Genomic DNA, 23,869 nt, shown 5'->3' on the forward strand with positions numbered 1-23,869 from the left:
AGAAGATGAGCGATTTTAACAATGTAAAAAATAAATAGTATTCATGATATGCATTAGAACTTACCTGTATCAGTAGGTATTATAACAGCATATCAAATTTCTATACAGTCGCTAACGTTACTGTTTCTGTGTACTTGAATTTGCGTTGCTCAGTAACAAGACTATAATACTCGTGCTCCCTCTGTTGGTGGTGATTGGCTGTCCAAGTTACCAATGGCAACGAACAGTAACAAACGCTTACGCGCAGCTAACTAGCAACAACAACTAACGTTACGGTTCAAGCCAAGGTAACTTTAAATATGTTTCTTAATTTTAATTCTCCTTTTTAATCAAGTTTCTAAGCGGTTCCTGTTACCTTCATCAAATTTCCCCTATGTACCATAATTTCCGTCATTTGTTCTGTTTGAAAGGTCAATCCGAAAACTTAGTTTGTTTAAGTTAACGTACTGGTATTTTGTTCTGACGAAAAAAAACGTCTCATCCTTGCCTCAGAAACCTTCTTCGTTTAGTCTCTTAAAGTACTATTTTATGTGTTTTATTAGTTCGAAGTTCTCTCTTTGTGAACTAATTCACATTTTTACAGTTATTTCCAGATTTCCAAGTCTTTGGTGAGCTCTCGGTGTTCTTCAGTGATGGATGCGACGGTACGGCCCCTCAGAATCCCACCTGAAATGGCTATTTATGCAGAGAAACATGACGTATTTCACCTGGTCCAGGTATAGATATTTTAACTAGACAATGTTTATGAAGTTTATGAAGGCAATTTTAATCAAATAAATGATTCATTTGCAGACACTAGTGAGAAATTTGATGGTGGACAAACCAGAGGACCCCATTCAACACCTGATTAATTTCTTAAAACGGGACAGTGTTGGTAAGGTTTTTTTTTCTGTATTTGCACCGTTTATAAATTCTTACTGTTTTTACTTATTTATATTTTAAATTAGGTTGTAATAAAGGCAGTACATTCTTATAATACATTATTTACCACAAGATGGCGCAGTCGTACATAATATCAAATAAAAAGCGTAACGTCAAGTTAAAGGAGCTGTAAATTCTCATTAAACTCATTTAACATTGTTACGATAAAAAAGGCAGTTTAACATCATTATAGAATGATACTGACTGCCAGCTTTTGATATCAACTAGAAATACATTACTAGATTATGTTGCCTTGCATCAGTAATGTATTGGGGACAGTTCATTCATTTCAACAAATATATTTGTTCCAGTGCCAAGAATCATATTGTTAGGTCCTCCAGCGTCTGGGAAAAGAACCATAGTAAGTGCATCATTTGAGTAGTAGTTCAATTCATTTCTGCAATTTAAACTGTTACAATTGAACTGTTCTAGTGTATATTTTTCTCATGTATGTTTTTTTTAAAGTTCATCCAGCTTTGCCAGTGCTGTTCTCCCTGTTAATAACTCTGCATACATTGTTTGTTTCTTTTGTGTAAACTTTCTTCAGTTTTGAAATGTATTTATGAATACACCTGTCATGTTAATCAGACTTGCATTTCAATCTGATATGCACCATAGCGTCAGGCCTCAGAGATCCCAATACTGAGTATTTTCATTTCTGTCATTTTATACGGTGTTGCAGATTGTCCTCTTTTGCCTTGTTGCAGGCTAAAAAGTTGTGTGAGCACACACAGGCAATTCACGTAACTTTTAGCGATATCTTAAAGGATGACGGTGAATTAAGCAGAGCTGCACAGCAGTACCAAGACAAAAAACAGGTGAGGTCTCTCTTTCTCAGTCTTTGACATTTCTCTTGAAAACACATACTTCTATAAGGTTTACCATAGATTGTTATGACTAAATTTGCCTTGTTAGGAGGCCTAGAAGAGGGGATCTGTTTATAAGCTTGTGAGTACAACATGTTACTGCTTAATGGCAAAGTATCTTCAAGGAAATGTAGTCTGGAATGCCTTGATCATGATATTCATTTTAGATGTATAAGTAGGAAAGGTAATGTTGTCAGCATTTGCTACACTCTCTGGATACCAGTAATTGCTGTCTCTGTGGTATTGTAAAGACATAGAACTGATTTTGTCTGAAGTCTGATCATGCAAATGCAATAAGGCTAGTTAGTCGATAAATCAGCAGAGTTGAATAGAATTAGAAGAAAAGAGAGAGATGTGCTTAGGAAAAGTGCCTCCCAATGGTTTAATTATTCTAATTATCCTCTCATTTAAACCCGCCATGGCCTTGAGTTTAAAATAGAACTATCCAAAAGATTCCAATTATTATCATTTTCACAAAATTCACAAAGGAGAGTGAGATGAAAGCAGCAGAGGATGTCATAAATAATTAGTGATTCAACAGCATATTTGAATGTATTTGTTTGTTTTGGTGGACACTGACAGTCGTTTACTATAGAACAGATATGTCTCAGGTAGGTAGATAAGGTAGTGTTAGAAGCACACGAATGACAGGGGTCAGCTGGTTTATATTTCTGTTTGACTCTGACAAGTGTTATTAATTATTCAACATTTTTTATATTTACTCTCTGACTTGACTGATTTGTTGACGTTGGTCTAGCATTATATTAATATTAATAATATAATAAGAATAATAATTTATATTAATATTAATTAATATTGTCCTCATTTGCAAATCGCTTTGGATAAAAGCAAATGCTAAATGTAAATGTAATATTATATTAATACATAGAATCTGATTTAGACCAATTATTTAAAAAAAATTCTTAGTAATTGAATTTGAATAAAACATTTACTCCCTTTTTTTGTTAACGTTGGTCTGATAGAAGATCCCCAAAGACCATTGGAGACAGTTGATTCAGCAACGCCTGTCAAAACAAGACTGTGTTCGAAGGGTAAGGACTTGAGGTTTTTTCATTTATTTACTCTTATTTCTTTTGTAATTAATTTAGAAAAATTAACACTGAGCATTTGACTCAAATTGTCTAAAATGTGGGGGGAAAAAACGAAAGTGAGAGAAACATATTTTTATCGTGAACTTGCATGTAACCTCCGCGTTTTGACCTGTGTATATTTTTACAAGCATGATGCCCAAATAATTTGTTGTATTTTTTCTTTATTTACACTCAACCTTCTATGATAAATAATTAGACGTGTGTTTCTCCGCCTCCCTTGAGGACTGCTGGGATGGGTCTCGGGGAATGCAAGACTGCTGGTGAGAGTTCTCTGAGGAAAGCTTTCATCACCAGCGGGCCCCTCACCGGCTGCCAGTTACATGTGATCTCAGTATTAATGCCACTTTAGAGCCTCACCGCTGAGGTGTCCGTTCACGTACACTCTCACATCTCGCACCCTTTTGATTCCTCCTTTCATCTCTCCATCAAATCACACAATCAATCACGGTCTCCCTGATCGTGTCTTTCTCTGAAGTGTCAGTTTCTTCTGTGCGGCCGCACGGAGGAATATGTAAATCGTCCAACTCCAAAGAGCATCTCTTTTTATTCCTCACTAAACTCCGCAAATGGCTTTACTCAGCCAAGAATCCCATCGCGAAAGTTTTTTCGCTTGGCATCCTTTAACTTTCACCTTTTAATCTCAGTAGTTTGTGATTAGCGACTGCTTTGAATCTAGTAATGGATGTTTATCCCTTCAGGCAAACTGTCTGATAGTATTTATCAGGTTATTTAATTATTTTTCTTCCCGACTGATCTGCATATGAGCAGAGCATTGAGGTAGAGTTTTTCCTCTGTAGATTTAGACACCTGACAAAGCATCTCTGGCTCACCATGAGGAGCCTTCATCTCATGGTCTCTTGCTTCGCACACACTTAAATGGGCTAAAGATTGGAATGATTGACATGTCACATCACCACTGGAGCCTAGACAGCTAAGCTTAATTGCTCTGCCACGGATACCTACGTGTGTGTGTGCTTGTCTACCTGTTTTTCCAAATTAAGCAACAATGAATGTTAATCATGCCTAATCTAGGTCATCTAGTTCATCTCTGCCTGTCACTGCTTCTCAAGCTGTCTTAATTCTTTCTCCCTCGCTCTCACGTTCTCTCATGAGGCTGCTGTTTGCAAAACTTTAGACTTGTGGAAAATGAAGAGAGGGAGCATAGGTAATGAATAGTGATTTAAAGTAAAATGTCAATTTAATGAGTGCCTTTCAGTCCTGGAAAAAAAGATGGACCCTAAAGTAAATTAGAAAAAGAAGGAAAGAAAGAAAGATCATGGGGCGCATGTCACAGTCATCTGGATCCCTAATGAGGCCTCCAAATAAAGTAATGCTGTTTGAATTTGCATAGCGTCTGTAATTCTATTTTGAGGGAGAAAGGAGGAATCCAAAGGAAAGTTTGCGAATGAAAAGATATTGAAACTTTTTGAGAACACACAATGTAGATAATGCTTTACGGACATGTTTTACCTGACTTAAAAAAAAAAATATATTATATGATTTAGTTGAACAGCAATAATTATTTAGACTTTAGAAATTGCCTGAATTATTTTATTTTAAAAAAATGTCTTATGTTCACTAAGGCTGCATTTATTTGATCAAAACGTATATAGACATAATATTGAGAAATATTATTACAGTTTTCTATTTTAATATGTATATATTTTAATATGCAATTTATTCCTGTGATGGCAAAGCTGAATTTACTGAAGCCATAACTGATGTGTCTCAGTGTTTTTCCAGTATTTTCCACTGCGCGCTGCATTTGAGAAGCCATATCAAATTAAAAGAATTTCAATATTTTTAAAACATCATGAGACCTGGGTTCTGTTGCGTTCTTCATTTCATTTAAGTTTAGTTTTTATTAGTGCTGTCAAATGATTAATCGCGATTAATCATATCCAAAATAAGTTTTCGTTTACATAATATATGTATGTGTACTGTGTATGTACAGTATATATAAATACACACACATACAGTATGTTTTGAAAATATTTACATGTATACACATTTGTTTATATTCTTATATTTTATATTATATATAAATATATTTAATATATACAGTAAACATAACATATTTTTCTTAAATATATGCTTGCATGTGTTTTTATTTATATTTTCATAGTAAATATGCACAGTATACACATGTAAGCAAAAACTTTTATTTTGGATGTGATTAATCGTGATTAATCATTTGACAGCACTAGTTTTTATTAAAAAAACAAGCGCAAAATATAATCAGTGTGAACAACTAATTGAGATCTAATTGTAAAAATCAAGTGGAGTATTTTCCAGCCACTCATGCTGCCATATTGTCGCTCTACTGAGTGGGGGAGCTGCGTGTCGGGCTCTGTGAGTGACATGTCAGGGCGCCGCTTCTGCTCCCCTGCCTTGCCTGCTGTTGGGCTGGCTGGTGACATCTGCTCCATGCATGTCCCTCCTGTGATAGCTGGCCTCACTGCAGATGTTCCAGTCCTGGGGTCTCTGTCTGAGCCCACTGCTACAACAGCACGGCCTCTTTTGATGTGGGGATGAAACGGAATGAAACAAGTCGCAGTGGGGCTCTGTGTTCGGATGTATGTGTGTGTGGGAGTTAATGTGTGCAGAGAGCGTGTATGTGTGTACAAAAGTTTTACTGAAGCAAGTTTGGACTCTACCTGTCGGTCTCCTTGTCAAACCTCTGAATGCCTACAGTTGCATATTTGTATATAATCCTCAGCTGATGTCTGTGTGTTCCGTAATAAATATTATTTCACCATATTCTTCTAGAAATGCTGACGTTTAAGGTTCTTCATAGAACAAAAGATGCCAATATAAAGAACCTTTATTTTTAAGAGTGTACTGAGATTTGTAATTCAAGAGGCTGTGGTTTGCTCAACATCCACCATTTATTTTTCCTGTATTCATGGCAGTTAGATTGTGTAGGCTAGAGGCCTTTCAAGCAATCTGTGAGTCAGGCCCTGCTCATGGGCTTCCCAGCCACAGAGGCAATCAAATGCTTAATGGGAAAGTAAGTGGGAGGAAACTTGCGCGCTGAGATCAGGTGAAGCAAAGGATAGGTTTGTCGTTAAAGATCAAAGCCTGAAAAAACAAAGGCTGATATCAAACAGACACTCGAAACTCGGCAGCAAAAACCCACAGCTCCTCTGATAATACTTAGATCTATAAATGTTTGTTGCATATATTTATTTATTTTAAGATTATTCGCTGCAGTAATAAGTTGGCCCCTAACAAGCACTTTTGGGAGATGGTTCTTTGACTGTTCTTTATTTTACCGCACCATTGCACAGCAAGCCTTGGGATTTAGGAGACTATTAGAGAGGAGGATTTTTTTTGGAGCTAATGAATGATATGCATACGGTTTCCTTTCTTCTTATGTTATTTTTATTGCTAAGTGTGAAAAGGAGCTGGAGAATTAGGCACATTTTCAAGGTTTTTTTATGGATTTAACCCTCCATTTGCCTCCCTGCATGAGACCCCATATGGGCCAGTTTTACTCCTTATTCATACAACAATTTATACATTCATTATTTAGACTGGTACAGGGCAGCAATTTATATGAATTATTCATATAAAATTATTCATTCAAAGACTATTACTGTTTTTTAAAGTATTTTTCCAGGCAGGATATTGTTTTGCTTATATGAAAACAATTTTAAACAACAATTTAAGCACAGTAGCTGACCGTGGGGAAAGCAAGTGCATTTATAGAAATGTAAACAGAAAAATCGTGTGTGTGTGTGTGTGTGTGTGTATTTAAGACAAAATGCAAGGTTGCAGCTGTGTTAATAGCAGAAGGCGTCAGCATCGTCTGTGTCACCAGAGAGTTGGGTTTTTGTTTAAAGCAAATTGTTTGTTCCTTCTCAAGAGAAGTATGTGCATAACATGCATTGTATTTCCAGGGCTGGGTTTTGGAAGCCATTCCCAAGACGCAAGAAGAGGCACTATGTCTACTAGAAGCAGGCATCACCCCAGATCATGTTGGTTAGTGGCATGTTGTCCAAACACTTTGTTGTTCCCAACTGAAAAACAAGAGGTTTGAATCAGGACTCGATAATGAGACCGGCCAAATATCCCTCTCAGACTCACCATCACTCCCCAGAGGATATGTCAAACTCTAGTGCTTTCTTTTAATTCTTTCCTCACAGTGATGCTGGAAGCCCCTGATGTCGTCCTGATTGAAAGGAGCTCGGGCAAGAGGATAGACCCTGTCACAGGAGGTAATGTCTGTATGATCATTACACTTTTCTTAGTTCAGAGAGTGGGACTGCGAGACAGGCAGCCAACACCGCACCCTTGTTAGAATGCATTTCATTATCATTAGCGCTCAACCTGTTTGCCAAATCCCAAACGGGCCCTGTGTGTCCTCAGGGTTTCGGAAAGCCCAGCTGTAATGAACAAAAGGCAGAGCTCCCTGTAGATTTGTGATGGTGCGAATGTACCATTTCTACGTAATTGCCATTTTCCCTTTTGTTTGTTTATGATCTCTGTTTCTGAATGTTTTTTAGGAGATTCACTGTCAAAATAAATGCTATGATACATTTTTTTTGTATTTTACACACAAGACCTAAACCTCAGCACATATACCCTGGTGTATAAAACATGCCCTTACCCACATGTTTCCTTTCTATGTTTCAGATGTATATCACATCACCTTCATGTGGCCTGAAAGTGAAGAGGTTACACAGCGTTTAGAAACACCCAGTACACTAATGCCAGCTGATGTTATAGCCAAAAAGCTGCAGAAGTTCCACACAGAAGCTCATGCTCTGAAGCGCACATACCACAGCTGCCTGAAGACCATCAATGCTGACCAGCCCCATGTAGATGTCTTCTCACAAGGTAAATGTCACCAGCTTCACCCGGCCTGGTACCAGTACCATCCATCCTGCATTACTTCTCCCGAAAATTAAAAAAATTTATAATTTACTCACCCTCATGTTGCTGCAAAACTGAATGACATTCTTTCGCGGAACACAAAAGAAGATACTGTATTATTGGTACAGTATATTGTATGGGGAAAAAAACTAAATATCTCAAAATATCTTTTTATGTTCTAAATAAGGTCAGGTTTGGAATTATATATAGGTCAGTAAATGGTGACATTTTTGGCAGCATTTTGGCTATCGCTTTAAATTAGCATTTACAGATCTTCTTGTCAAACTACTGGCTATCACTGACTTTGAGGTAAGAAACTTGTATAAGGTGGAATTTTCCATTGGTTGCTAATTAAATCAAGTCTTTTGAATTCAAAACATAGACTGTATCTCTAAAAATGTCTCCAGATTAGGCTTAGGTAGGTCACTGAGTTCCATTTAGAGCTTTTTAAATATTTCTACTAATATCACCTACTGTGATGAACCGAGATCTACCGCCCCTATTGGTCGGAGGTCAGTATCGCAGCGGCTGCATTCAGAGGCAGTGATTGACCTGCTTGTCAGGCACTCTGCCAGTCGAGGAGGTTGCCTCAGGCAGCTCTGCAGGCACAGACTATCCCATGAGAACCTGGGCAGGGATGAGCGGTCCTCACCAATTACATTAAAACCATCTGAATACAACCTGTCTAAATATTATATCGCTCAACTTGACAAAATAATTTTGTCACTTCCCTTCCTTTAGTTGTGAGGTAGAGCCGCCAGGTGGTGAATATTTAAACCATTCTTTGCATACATCACTTTGACTAGCATTAGGCAGGTTAGCAGGATTTTGTGAAATTCATACCACAGTTTTTTAATAATAAAGATGCATGTTTATCATACGAATGAGTATGCTTGGAATTGATTGCCAGTCATTCTATATTAAGGGCTGCACTTTTAGAGAGATTTGTCATAAATCAATGTCTGTCTATCACTTTCACAATATTTTGCCAGCTCAAGCTACATAAACATGAGCTAGGAGAAATTCAAATCCAATTTTGGATTGGTTTCTCTCACTTTCTCTCTTTCTCATAGAAGTTAGGCTTATCTTGGGCGAAATAAAGGCTCATTTAGTCTCATGGCACATTAGTATTAAATCCAAAATGCTCCATTGAGTACCTATCAAGGAAGTGGCCCTCCAGCCTAATGGTTTTGCACTGTGGGCTTGGCTTGTAAATTGTAGATTTAGGACAGTGTGCCATTATGCCTTAATCTGGATTTAACCGCACCTGATTTTCTTGATACGTCTAAATGGAGGACATTAAATAAATATTTGAGATAAACTCTGCCATAAAACATTCATAAACCCTTACTGAGGAGCAAACAGCAATAAGGCTGTCATCTTAAATCTTGATTAGTGCTAATTCAGCATGCGGTTTGATTGTAATGTTGCTAGTTTCCCCCTGACTTAGCCTTTTAGCACATTAACATGTTTTGCATATTAAGCATTTATCATGTTGTTGTATAACAATTAGCAGCATAAAGGGCTGGATGAGAGAGACTCATTAGTTATGATTAGGCTGTTGTTAATCATCGCATATTAGAATGGCGGCTCAGCGCAGGTTCCAGACAAACAGCATTGTTGTGAGTGAAACCCAACTGCAAACAGATGGCTTCGACGTGGATGTCACACTACAAGCAAATGCCCCCGTGGACATGAAAGGAAGACTCTAATGATTAATTAATCAAGTGGCTTTATATTCAGTTTAGTGGCAATCTCTGTTTATGATCTGAGCGAATGGACTGTCACCAGCCTCACAAATGTGCTCTATTATCTTACCCCATTAAACATTCAATAGAATCTGTCTGTGCCTGCATTGTGTTGTTTCGTATTAAAGTATGATATGGTACTAAACAATCACCACAGGGTTAGAGGTTAGTTTGGTTGAACATGCTTTGTAATGTGTACTGTTCAAAAGTTTGGGGTCATTTCAAGTAAATACTGTTCTTTTTAAGTTTCTCTTCATCAAAGAATCCTGAAAAAAAAAATCCCACAATATTATTAAGCAGCACAACTGTGTTCAACATTTAAAATAATAAGAAATGTTTCCTGAGCACAAAATCAGCATATTATTCCTGAATGATTATGGAAGACTGGTTTAATGCCTGCAGAAAATAAATATATAATTTTGCCATCACTGGAATAAATTACATTTTAAAATATATAATAGTAGTACAGCTATTTGAAACTGTAATAATATTTCGCAATATTACTGTTTTTACTGTATTAATAGAGCCGACTGCATAAATAGAGCAGTGATAAACATAAGAGCAGTGATGAACGTTAGTGTACCTTTAACGCATTTGTAGCGGCACTGATAATAGTAGATATTTAGTGTTTATTCTCATTTATTTGCTTGACATGTTGTCTTTCATTCACTGAAAGTGTATTTATCTAAACATTTTGGCCACCCATTTACTTCGCGCTGTTACATATCATGTCACATTCATTTGTTGTTTTATATATTGCAGTGCTGAACTATGTCTGTACTCCACGTCATTCTGCCTCACCCTTCACTCCCAGAATCCTACTGTTTGGACCTCCGGGTTCAGGAAAGAGTCTTCAGGGAAAACTGATTGCTCAGAAATACGGCATTGTCAACAGTAAGCTCCTCCTCAGCTCTGCTGTCACTTTTCCATCTGTGCTCTTTCTTATCTCCAAGGTTCAACATTGTTAAAAGGGTAGATTAGCTAAAATGTAAAATTCTCTCATTAATTACTCACCCTAATGTAGTTTCAAACAACTATGCTGTTATTTTTTTATGTGGAGCACAAAAGTAGACATTTTTAAAGAATCATTCCATAGCTCTTGCCATACAGCGACTGTTTATTGTGATCAGGTGCTGTCAAGCTACAAAGCAACACAAAAAAATCATGCAAAATAACAGCATAAGGGGTTTAGAACAACATGATAAAAAGTTAGTAATAACCAATGAGTAAACCATTGTACAGCGTCCATAGTTCTATGTTGTTTATTTTAAACATTCTTCTGTTCTTTCTTATAACTCTGTCGCTGTAGTTTGTTCTGGTGAGCTTCTGAAGGCTGTGTCATCTGATGAAAGCCATATGGGGGAGCTCATTAAACCCTACCTGGAGTCAGAACAGCAAGGTATGCCTCCTCACCTCCTCTATACCTACTGCCAAATGGGTCAATCATACAGAACAAGTGAAAACCCAGTCTGTAAGCTGCAGAGTTCTGTTTCCTGCTTTTGACCAGATAATTGGACCCCTTAGAGCCCGAACAGTCTGGTGGGTGAACATGTTATGCTATATTCACATATATGACATTAGTTTATGGTAACTGCATTCTAAATGATTATCATGTAATTTGCAGTATATAATTCTGCAGGCTGTTTTTTGTTACTTTTAATCAAAATCACAGTGCTTGCTGGCCTCTCAGGTTTTTACTGTAGACAGCCAGTACTTTTATATTTTGAACACACCATAATGGTCTAGATGTCTTGACTATCTGTGACCTTTCATTCATCCTCATCATTGTATTCCCTTCCCATCTCACACCCTCTGTGTCTGCCCAACACCTTTCTGTTCTAAATCCCTCTGAGACCATAAGTAAATATATATCTATAGTCCCGCCCCTCAGAGAATGCATTCAGCCGCTGGGACAATCGCTGCCTTTATTACAGTTCCAGCCCGGGCCACTTGCCTTGAGCAAGTTTTCATTCATTTAATAAAGATTCTCATGGGATGCAAATCACATAATATAAGCATGTATGTTTTTACTTTTGGCCTTTTTGATGCTTTCATTGATAAGATAGTAAAGGGAAGACAATGCATCGCTTAAAAGAGCTACATGTCATCTCATTGTTTTACCATTCACATTCTTAGCTGTAAATCAGTAGTTCAACCAAAAATGAACATTCTGTCAGTTACTCACCCTATGCTCATGTCCAAACCTGAACTTCTTTCTTCTATGTAACACAAAAGGAGATATTTAGAAAGTCAGTGGGGTCGACTTTATTGTAAGAAAAAAAACAATTAAAAAAATATTTTCTCTTGTGTTTCATAGCAAAAAGAGTAAGTAAATACAGTAAATAAACTCATGTAAGTTTGGAAAGACATGATTAAATTACTGAATTTTTATTTTTTGGTGAACTACTAGTTTAAATAGGCTTGAGTATTGAACCTGAACTCCCACTTGTCAGCCAGACATCACTTTACCAGTGTTTTTAACACTCTGTGATAACTTTTATTGTTTTAACGTTGTGTGATAACTTTCATTAACATAAATATAATATAATATTATATAGTATCACATTCATTTACATAGCACTTTATACAATGCAGATTATTTAAAAGCAGATTTATACAGGAAAAATGTCAGATTTGTACAGGATAAAACTGTATATCTATAAACCGATGTATAATTATTATATATTATATTATAGTATTATTATTATATGTATTGTACTTTTTGAAGTTTTTGGATAACATTATTACAACAGATTATTAGTTATTTTACATTGAAATATTTACACATCATGAAACTTTGATACACATTTCTGAAATATTCAGATTTGTGATTTATTAATGAAATTTATGAAGTGCTACCGAATCATATTTATTTTACTTTATGGAATACTGTAGGAATAAAATCTCTTACGGCTCATGCAGAATTCTTGAGTCGATTCAACAGGTTTATTTATGATCTTTGATGAGTACACATGAACACCCAATATGATTGTCGGATCTGTCATGTTAAGTATCTTTTCAGTGCTAGCAGTATCTGTCACGTGCAACATATGTTCATAAATTCATGTTGCGTGTTTGTTGAAGTAGCAATGTGTGCATAAGAAATGCTATGTAAATGTTTTGTTAGCTCGTATTCCATTGCCTTGTTGAACAGGGCTGCGGTATCCTGGGAGAGGGGGATTTTTGTGCCTTCTCTCTCTTTCTCTCCTTTGCCTCTCTCCCCCTTTTCCTGTGACAGTGAGGATTTGAGGCAGAGAGCTTGCCTAAATAATTTACAAGTTGATTAATGGCCTCACAGGGGTATAATTAGGCGATGGAGAGATGGTGGCTAGTGTAACCAGTACAGTGCTTCTGGGATTTGAGAAGCTGGATTATTAAGCAAACCAAAAAATAGTCTTAGCAGAAGTGAAGAAGGAGAGGAAAGAAAGAAAGAAGAGGAAGCCTCTCCAGGCTGCCTGATGTTTGAAGCAGGGCTGCAGAGATAGGCAAGAGGCTGTGCGCGTTTGATGTGGAAATTGGACAGTTTGAAACCGTCGACTTTAATTTTTCACCAGCAGCGGGGACCCCGCTGGGTGCCAGCTTGCGTTCCTTAAAGAATGCTGTTCTATTTTCTCTTCACCCTCATTATTTGTTTGTCCTCCGCCACTCTCGTTAATTTCCCCGCAGCATTACGAGCGCCACCCTCCTTCACCCTCCTTTTCCATCGGTTTTAAGAGGTGCCATCATCCCCTTAAACAATTCGCTTATGTTGCCTGTCAGCCAGCCATTGACTGCTTTTGTAGTCTGAGAGGGACCCGTGAAATATCTTCAAAAGACAAAATGTACATACATGAATTTAAATGGCACAGTGTCTGCTAATTATTTATCACCTCACTTCTGAATAAACCGCCTTGATTTGATACGGATACAAACAAAAAAAGATCACTGATGCTTAGCATGGAGATGATGATGGTTCATTTTTCCTCAGACCATCTCCTTAATTTAATCCTCTTAATGGGGCACTACAGCTTTCTAGATGCCCTGCACCTCAGTTTAAGTGAAACATTAATTTAGGTTTCTGTCCGCATGTGCCCATGTGTTTTCGAATCAGCTTCAATGAACTGTTTATTTGGTACTTTTAAAGTCTTAAAACTGCATCCTATATCTGCATCTTTCATACTTCAAAAAGTTCTCATACTGTTACTTTTTTTCTTTTCATAAAGTCTTCTCCCAGTACCTGGAAGTAAACAAATGAAAGGCCTTTCTCACGTCCGTTAGATCTATAACACTGTGATCTGACGTCCTACAGGGAGGAACGTATACAGTATTTCAAACAAATGCTAAACAGGTGTGCTTGTGTGTGCATCTCATGGGGTAAACCCTCTCTGAACACCATGTTTACTGTATATAGGACGAGTGTCATTCAAAGGACAAAGCAAGTTGATTCTCAGGAGTCTGAACCTCTTGCGTCAACATTTGTGAGGTTTTTGTTTGCCTTAATTTGATTTCTTCTACTCTGTATTGTTGCACTTCTGTTATGTAATTAGGAAGAAGGTATAAATAACCATATTTTCGCTGTATTTGTGGTTTAATCCATACAGTGCCATCCAGTATAGTCCTGCGGATCCTTACAGAGAGACTGAGCAGGATGGACTGTACCACACGAGGCTGGGTGCTCCATGGCTTTCCTCAAGATGTGGAGCAGGCAGAAGAACTTCAAGAGTCTAATTTCATACCAAACAGGTACATCAGTCACTAAAGTCATGTATAATTACTATGGAAGGCATATGACTATACAGGGATGTAAACTATTATTACAATGATTTATATCAATGGTAATGGTTCTCAGTTGGTTTCTCATTCCCTTCTCCCTCTGAAACTAGAAAAAAAAAAAACATCTTCACTGCCACCACCATGATCTGATTGACTATTAGCATTTTTAGCATAACGGGTTAGATTACCCAGTTCTGTGATTTGTGATAATTTACTAACCCTCATGTTTTTCCAAAAGAAGATATTTTGAAAAAATATAAGTTTTTGACATTAAATATCTTGTTTTTTTTTTTTTCAAATCTCTTTCAGTAAAAAATAGTTACATTGTGAAACATTATTACAATCTAAAATAACTGTTGTTCATTTTAATAAATTTTAAAATGTAATTTATTGCTATTATGTCCAAGCTGAATTTTCAACAGTCATTAATTCAGTCTTCAGTTTAACACTTTTGAAAACAGTTGTGCTGCTTAATATTTTTGTGGAACCCATGATATATTTTTAGGATAATTTGATGAAAAGAAAGTTGAAAAGAATTTAGAATTAGAATTTAACAATAACAATAAAACAATAACAATAAAAATTACTGTGATCTATCCACTGTGTTCCCTTTCATTTAAAGGCTCTAGGACCTTCACAGTGACAAACAGATGTAAACATAGAGTAGGTGTTTAAAAAACAAAAACAAATCAGCAAAGGAGATAAAGAACTGCACTATGTGAATCTTTCAGATTATTATTTGTGATTTTCGTGTCTCCTCGGTTATCCTAAATAGTGAGTGTAACCACACGGCTCAGATTGCCCTCTCAGATTACCCTTAACTCAGCTGCCCTGGAGGATCTGATGGCACTTAGATTATACAACCTGTCCTCTGTGTGTGTGTCCCCTCATCAGAGAGCTCACTTTGAGGTTAGGTCATCAGTGAAAATAACCGTGTCCCAATTCTGTCTCCTTTGACACAGAAACAAGAGCAGGAGCACAAATCTGTGCAATAACATTAGGAAAAATGTTCATGATCACCATAGGGCCTGTTTCGTATTCTGTTGTTACTCATTGTGATTTTTTTTTCATCATATTCCCCAGTTTATGTGCTCTCTGGAATTAAGATTGGATCCCAGAGATCAGCAAGCAGCCGCAGTGTCCGCTTCCCTCACAGCTTCTGTGTAGCAAGACCTTATTTCCTCCATTAACAGCCCATGTTGTTTGGGCTAATGGCAGGAGACCTCATTTACATAGCATTATTGTAATTGATTCAAAGGCCCACGGTTAGCCTGGCCCTGAAACAATGGGGAGATAATGTTTCCGATGGGCCGATGATGGCCCGATGGTGGCGTTGTACCTGACAGCTTTATTAATTAACAGCTCTCTGGTTACCAGGCTTTAGTGAGGATGAATAAGTTAGCTCCTCCTGGAGCTGTGCCAGGGCATGGGCATTTAATAGGTGTCACTGGCACACTGGCAGAAGGGAGAGGGGACAGAGTGCAGCAGTGTTGGCATACTGGTTAGATTGGAGGGATCCATTTACCCATTTCCTGAAAGGGCTCCATTAATGGAGAGTCATTGCCTGCAATAAGTGCCAAGATGATGTTGTTCATGTGGCACCAGAGTCTTTAGCTTGTATTGACAAACTTTGTGTAGTTAATTATATGTTAAAGTGGATTAAAACCCAGTGGTTAGTCTTATTTTTAGAGCCTTGTTTTTTTGTTTTTTGTTTTAAAAAATGGTAATAAAATTTTTTAATTCTTGTTTTTTTTGTAGGCACATTAATTGTACATTTATAGACAAAAGGTACAAAATCTGTCACTGGGGCTGCAGTTTTTCTAAAGGTACACATTTGTACCTTTTAGGTGCTAAAATGTACAATATCCTTAAGGTACCATTATGGACCCTTCAGGTACAAAGGTGCAACTTTTGATAAGGTACGTCCCCATAGCAGCTTTTGTACCTTTTTTCCGAGAGTGTACTTTGGCTTTGAGTTGTTCAAATATACTTGCAATAATGACCTATTTGCCTTGCTCAAGATTCAAGATTTTTATTTGTCACATACACTATACAGAGCAGTGAAATGTAACTTGAATATTTGTAGTGGTTGGTGATTCAAGTAGTGGCTGTCTGTTCCAGTTAGCGCTCCGTCTTTTGTCATGTAAAGGAAGTTACCTGATCCATGAAAGACGAAAGAGGAAGAAAAGGAAAAAGGACGCACGCTAATGAAGTTCCCTCATCAGATAGATGAGGATGCCTTTGCTCTGGTTTCTGATGGTGCAATCATCTGATCCTCTTTCCTAAGCTGATCAGTCACAGTTGGCTCTGCATGTGTGACACTTTCAATTTAGAAGGTAGTCTAGAGGAATTATCTAATGGTATGCACAAAATGAACCTCAAAGCAGCGTGTAAGTCCCCACATTGACCACAACATTATTTGAAGGCCCCATGATTTTCCAGCCATTTGTGATTTATTGGAAAAGGGTTTTTTAACACCCACTTTTTTATGATTAAGTATTTTAGATCTTTACATACCTATAAAAATGTATATTCATTATTAAAGTTATAAGATGTAGTTAATTTGCATGACTTTTCCAGGTCTCGAAATTGTGCTTTTAAAATTAGGCAACTTTTAAAAAACTAAAAAGTTGAGTGGGCAATTAAAACAAGATAAATTTTATTATTATTTGCTGTTTTAGCATATTTTAATTTTATAATTTTTTTATTTACATATTTTAATTTTAATTAAAATTCTCAAAACTTTTTAGGTGAATATGCTGGCTGCTCTTTTCCTTATAATAATCGTGAAATTACAAAAAGCTACCATGAACGTATTATGAAAGTTCTTACAGATTGTGGTCTATATTCCAAAACCTCTGAAGCTGTGCAATAGAAGGAACAGAAATTTGTCATCTTTTGTACAACCCGAATTCTGGAAATGTTGGGACGTTTTTTCAATCTGAATAAAATTAAAACTAAAAGAATTTCAAATCACATGAGCCAATGTTTTATTCACAATAGCATAAATGTTATAATTATAACATAAATGTTTAAACTGATCATTTGAAAAAGAATTTGCACAAAATGAGCTCATTTCAAATTTGATGCCTGCTACAGGTCTCAAAATAGTTGGGATGGGGGCATGTTTACCATGGTGTAGCATAGAGGTTGTGAGTTTTTGGAGTTTTGGTGTCGGAACTTGGTCCCATTCTTGCCTGATATAGGTTTCCAGCTGCTGAAGAGTTTTTCGTTTAATGATGCGCCAAATGTTCTCTCTAGGTGAAAGATCTGTACTGCAGGCAGGCCAATTCAGCACCCGGACTCTTGTACTACGAAGCCATGCCGTTGTAATAGCAGTATGTGGTTTTGGATTGTCCTGCTGAAATACACAAGGCCCTCCCTGAAATAGACGTCATCTGGAGGGAAGCATATGTTGCTCTAAAACCTTTATATACCTTTCAGCATTCATAGTGCCTTCCAAAACATGCAAGCTGCCTTTCACGTATGCACTTATGCACCCCCATACCATCGGAGATGCTGGCTTTTGAACTGAACACTGATAACACTCTGGAAGGTCTCCCTCCTCTTTAGCCTGGAGGACACGGTGTCCGTGATTTCCAAAAAGAATGTCAAATTTGGTCTTGTGTGAAAATAGAACACTTTTTCACTTCGAAACAGTCCATTTTAAATTAGCCTTGTCCCACAGACGGCGCTTGCACGATAGAGATTTAGTTGGCATCTGCAGATGGCACGGCGGATTTTGTTTACTGACAGTGGTTTCTGGAAGTATTCCTGGGCCCATTTAGTAATGTCAATGACAGAATCATGCCGATGAGTGATGCGGTGTCGTCTGAGGGCCCGAAGACCACGGGCATCCAGCAGAGGTCTTTGGCCTTGTCCCTTACGCACAGAGATTTCTTCCGTTTTTCTGAATCTTTTGATGATATTATGCACTGTAGATGATGAGATTTGCAAAGCCTTTGCAATTTGACATTGAGGAACATTGTTTTTAAAGTATTCCACAATTTCTTTTCACAGATTGGAGAGCCTCTGCCCATCTTTACTTCTGAGAGACTCTGCCTCTCTAAGACATCCCTTTTATAGCGAATCATGTTACAGACCTGATGTCAATTAACTTAATTAGTTGCTAGATGTTCTCCCAGCTGAATCTTTTCAAAATTTCTTGCTTTTTCAGCCCTTTGTTGCCCTCGTGCCAACCTTTTTGAGACCTGTAGCAGGCATCAAATTTGAAATGAGATCATTTAGTGGATAAAAGTGTAAAATTTCTCTGTTTAAACATTTATGTTCTCTATGTTCTATTGTGAATAAAATATTGGCTCATGTGATTTGAAAGTCTTTTAGTTTCATTTTATTCGAGTTTAAAAAACGTACCAATATTTACGGAATTCTGGTTGTAAATCTTAACATCTGCCCTGCTTCATGAACAGGTTTCAGTAATTCATTCATGAACCAAACTGATCCAGTTCTCAAGTTCTCTCTATTGTTTGACTTCAAAAGACTTGAAATGTATCCCAAGTCATATAGACCACTTTTATGATACTTTTATGGTGCTTGCTTTGTAATTTTATAGTTTGACTGCTCCCATTCATTTTCATTATATGGAAAACAATGGCCATGATATTCTTCAAAAATTCATCTCTTGCATTCCACCAAATAAAGTAAGTCATAGAAGTTTGGAACAACACAAGGATGATGACAGAATATTCTTTTTCAAGTGAACTATCCCTTTTACATGTATATTAAATGATAGGTTTCACAAAATAAATGAGCTTCTCTAAAGACCCATATCCAAACCCCTTTTGCACGATCATTCTCTTACTGTACAGCAGGTCACTGTTACTACTTCAGTTTCGCTGATCTCACTCCCACCCCTCCTACCAGTCTTTAACTACTCTCCAGTTTGGCTAGTCATCAGTCTCTTACAGCCTTGACACGCTTGCAAACAATCAGAGTCTTTGGGAGCTTTGAAATATGCATGGCTACCTGTGACAGGTAGATAAAGAAGAGCAATTAGCCATGTAATCTTAGAGTCTGGCCCAATTACCTGCTCTCGTCCCTGCCTTGCTCTCTCTCTCTCTCTCTCTCTCTCTCTCTCTCTCTCTCTCTCTCTCTCTCTCTCTCTCTCTCTTTCCACGTGCACTGCGCTCTTGCTCTCTATTACTTAAATGTATTTCATGTGTCTGCTCCCCATCAAATCAAGCAACACTTCCTCTGATTGGCTTATCAATTATACAGCAGGGGCAGCATTACAATTTAATCAGTGGTAAACATTGCCGTGGCCACCTGTAAAGAATCTTTCCCTCATTAATTTCTTAATTTGGAGAGATAGAAAGGGAGGCAAAGGGACTGACAGGAACGGCAATGCTCGGAGAGATTGGATGGACCGAGGCCTTCTTGGATCACTTCAGCTCAGCGAGTAAACTGAAGAACAAAAGGGTCAAAGGTTACCATCTACTTAATGTATACCGTATACCAGTGGAAGATAGAAATGCACACACACACACACGTGTATATATACTGATGGCAGAATATGCTTGCGCGGTTCGTGATCATTTGTAGCAGCTGAGGACTGTCAGGCTCTTGTTATCTGCCTTGTTTTAGTCAGTCATTTGTTAGAGGATCTCCAGCTGTCATGTAAGAAACATCTAATGTAAATCAATTCATCTTGTACAGCTCCCCCCACATAAAAAGTGGGAGAATGAGAAGACGAACACAAGCCCCCACCCTCCCATCCTCCAGCCTCAGACACAACGCACCATCCTTTTGCTCCTCCACATTTATAATTATTTAATGAGGAAGCATAAATATTAATTCTAATAGCTTTGCAGAGTAGTTATTATTTCTTTTTTAAGACAAATATTCATTAAAAATTGAGAGAAGCCTTTTTCTGAAATAATTAAACCTACGCACACACACACACACACACATTATCATGGCTCTTAAACACATCAAATATCTTGCATTTTCAGTCCAGACTAATAGGCAGTTAAAGCACCATGTCTCCTTTGTCCATTTCAGAGGGCCCAGTGGTTCACAGTGGTACTGAGAGCCAGGAACACAAAGACATTTAAATATTTTATCAAAAGCACCAACTTAGATCTCTCCTATTTTCCTTACTATTCTCACCCCTTTTTGTGGAAAAGGCCTCGTGATGTAAAATTCCTATTGATCTTTATCTATAGCTGAATTGGTCCAGAATTACATTTCACAAAAATCTCAGTCTGTGTAAAATGTTTAGGTGGCTAAAAATGAAATAATATGGAAGAGTCTATGAGGTTCCCATCCTCTGGAGGCTTGGATGAAATCATTTGGGACAAGAATGGCATGTAAACCCCCCCCACCTGACCATTAGGCCCACTTTGCGTCTGGACAATGTCAAAGTATAATGACCCCTGGGTAGAGACCCCAACATTCCTCCTCCTTCCTGTTGAAGTCCTCTCGTAGCCCAGGAGAGTGTCCCTGTTTTCCATTATTTTCTTCATTATTTATTTAGCTCCAATACCAGCGCATTATGATTATTCCTGTCTGAATGCTAGATGAAGTCTTCATATAATGGAGTAATGGATTGATATGGTTTTCGCTTGACATGTTGTGATTTTTGCAGGCATTTTTACAATTGAATTTGGGAACTGTAAAGAATTTAATGGTTACAGTTCCTGCTACAATTCTGGTTCCTCAAAAGGTACACCACAGTTCAAAAGTTTGGAGTCAGATTTTTTTTCTTTTTTTTCTAAAGAAGTCTCTTATGCTCCACAAGGCTGTATTTATTTGACCAAAAATACAGTAATAACAGTAATATTGTGAAATATTATTACAATTTTAAATAACTTTTTTTTATTATATTTTAAAATCTAATTATTCCTGTGATGGCAAAGCTAAATTTTCAACAGCCATTTCTCCAGTCCTCAGTGTCACATGATCTTCAGAAATCATTCTTATATGCTGATTTGGTGCTTAAGAAACACTTCTTATTATATTACCATAGTTGAAAGTAGTTGTACTACTTGTTATTTTTGTTGTGATGCATATTTTTCAAGAGTTTCTGAAGAACTGAAGAGTGTAGCATTCGTTTAAAATGGAAAACTTTTGTAACATTATAAATGTCTTTACTGACACTTTGATCCTTGCAGAATAAAAGTATTACATTCATAATCTTTACAATTGTACTATATGTTTATGTGGACTTTAAATTACTTTTTACCCCTCTTTTGTCCATTTTTGTACTCGGGTTGATTTGAGTGGATCACAGGTATCATAACCGACTTCCACATGATCTCTGCCTCTCTCCCCTCTAGGGTCTTCTTCCTGGAAATGACTGATGACATTGCTATCGAGAGGGTAACACTTAGGGGTGTGGATCCTGTGACTGGAGAATGGTGAGAAAGAATCTGTTTAGCGCATTTGTAAATTTGTGTATCCATTCCTTTAGGTTCCACTAAGCACATTTCTGCATTCTGAATGTTGCGTTTAAACTCTGCAGGTATCACAGCATATATAAACCTGCTCCTGGTCCGGAAGTGCAGTCCCGGCTTCGATTTAACCCGCGCCATTCAGAGGCACAGCTGCTAAAGAGGCTTAAGGAGTACTGGAACCATGCAGCGGACCTGCAGGCCTTCTACCCACAGGCAGTGTACATCAATGCTGACCAGGACCCACACACTGTGTTTGAATCACTGGAGAGTAGGCTAGTGGGCCGACTACCTAAAGTCCTGTCTTACTGAGAAACATTTGAGCACTAAACTGTTATTGGCATACTCCACCCCAAAAAAAATTATTTCATCATTTACTCACTCTCATACCATCCCAAGTGTAGTTCTGGTAAACAAAAAATTAGATTTTTAGAAAAATAATTAATCTCTCTGAGTCCATATAATGCATGTGAATGGCACCCTCAAAGATGACACTTCAAAATCCACACAAAATTAACATGACCGTAATCCAATACGACCCCTGTGAATGAATCAGGGTCTTCTGAAATTAAATGAAAATCGTGTGTTAGAAGAATACTAATATTCAACTTTTTACACTATAAACCATTGCTTCTGGCCACTCTAGACAACTATCAAACGCAAGTTCATGAGTTTACTCTTGATGTAATCTTCAGTACGTCACATTATAAAAGCGAAAATATGTAAGCGAGACATTATAAAATATGAATATTTTCTCACACATACACACACTTATTGTTTTGCTTCAGAAGACATTGATTCATCCGCTGGCGTTTTATGTGTTCGTTTCATGTGATTTGCATCAACTTTGATGGTCCCATTATTACATTATATGAATACACAGAGATGGATTGTTTTTCTAGAAATCACCATTTGTTCCACAAAAGAAAGAAAGCCATACACTTCTGAGATGGCATGAAAACATTTTTTTGGGTGGAGTAAATTTTCATTTCATCTTGTACACCTCGTTAGTCTAATAGGCTACTTAATAAATTGCTTCTAAATTTGACTTGGTTATCTTTTCTTGGTCATATTTTTTTATCTTATATTTTAATTAATGCTGCCATGTCTCCAAATTCTTCATGGGAAAATTACATTACCCAACCACTGTAGTCATTCTTGCCATCTGACCATGTGTAAACTCATGGGAGTGCATGGCACCTGCTAATTCAGCGTATGTTTAATTAACATAGTGAGAAAAAGCAGACTGGCCAAACCCTTTGTGGTGGCAGTATTAGTCCCGCTTCAGTGGTCTTATGCTAAGGAAACCAGTCGATGCTGCTTTATTAAATTTGCTCTCCTTCTCTCTTCCTTTCTTTGAGGTCACTGGATGACTCCCACAGGGGGGAGAGGAGTTAAGTACACTGGTTAGAGGAACATGTTAACAGGCTGATTTTTAAATTCCCTTCAGATAGTGTGCTATGACAGGCAGCCACTGTCTTAATTACAGCAGATGAGGTCCAGAATATGCATCTCCTCCAAATATGTAAACATGAGGGCCAGTGTATATCCAAAGGGAGAAGATGCTACAAAAATGAAATGCGTCTGAATGAGGAAGTATTCCCTGAGCTCCCTGTGGTTTGTAGCACCCTAATCTGTTTATACTCTGAACAAAGACTGATTTTCAACAAGGGTTTTATTTCAAATCTGTACTACGTAGAAAAGAAATGTGATGTGATTTTTATAATGTTAGAAAGATTCATATTTAAGCTTATACAGTGTTAGAGAAAAGGTGCTAAGATGAAAATCTTGTCATCATTTGCTCACGTTCATGTCATTCAAAATCTGTATGACGTTGTCTGTTCTCAGGAATACAGAATGTTGGTAACCAAACAGTTTTGGTTCTGTTTGACTTCCATTGTATGGACAAAAATACAGTGGAAATAAATGGGGCCCAAAACTGTCTGTTAACAGCATTCTTCAAAATATCCAACTTGTGTTCCACAGAAAGTCAGTCATACAGGTTTGGAATGATATGAATAAATGATGACAGAATTTTCATTTTTGGGTGGACTATCCCTTTAAAATGCCTCAGCCTAGTAGGCTTTTTATTAGAATAGAAAATAGCAAGCGCCCTAGAAAATTACTGTGGTATGTTTTTTTGCAGCGGAGCAGCTCAAGAACTCTGGACACACAAGTAC

At 37.4% G+C, this 23,869-nt stretch overlaps 1 protein-coding gene across 1 annotated transcript; it reads left to right on the top strand.

Moving 5' to 3' along the window:
- Positions 1–215: 215 nt before the first annotated feature.
- LOC306870979 (adenylate kinase 8) lies at positions 216–22,736 on the top strand. The gene is made up of 14 exons (XM_079418615.1): positions 216–287; positions 584–716; positions 793–874; positions 1,233–1,282; positions 1,629–1,739; positions 2,771–2,839; positions 6,802–6,883; positions 7,048–7,119; positions 7,538–7,741; positions 10,288–10,419; positions 10,835–10,924; positions 14,106–14,247; positions 21,576–21,656; positions 21,761–22,736. The coding sequence occupies exons 2-14, from the start codon at positions 633–635 to the stop codon at positions 21,999–22,001; spliced, it is 1,440 nt and encodes a 479-aa protein (XP_079274741.1). The 5' UTR covers positions 216–287; positions 584–632; the 3' UTR covers positions 22,002–22,736.
- Positions 22,737–23,869: the final 1,133 nt, after the last annotated feature.

This window comes from Barbus barbus (genome assembly GCF_936440315.1).
Source record: "Barbus barbus genome assembly, chromosome: 6".
NCBI classification, from domain to species: domain Eukaryota; kingdom Metazoa; phylum Chordata; class Actinopteri; order Cypriniformes; family Cyprinidae; genus Barbus; species Barbus barbus.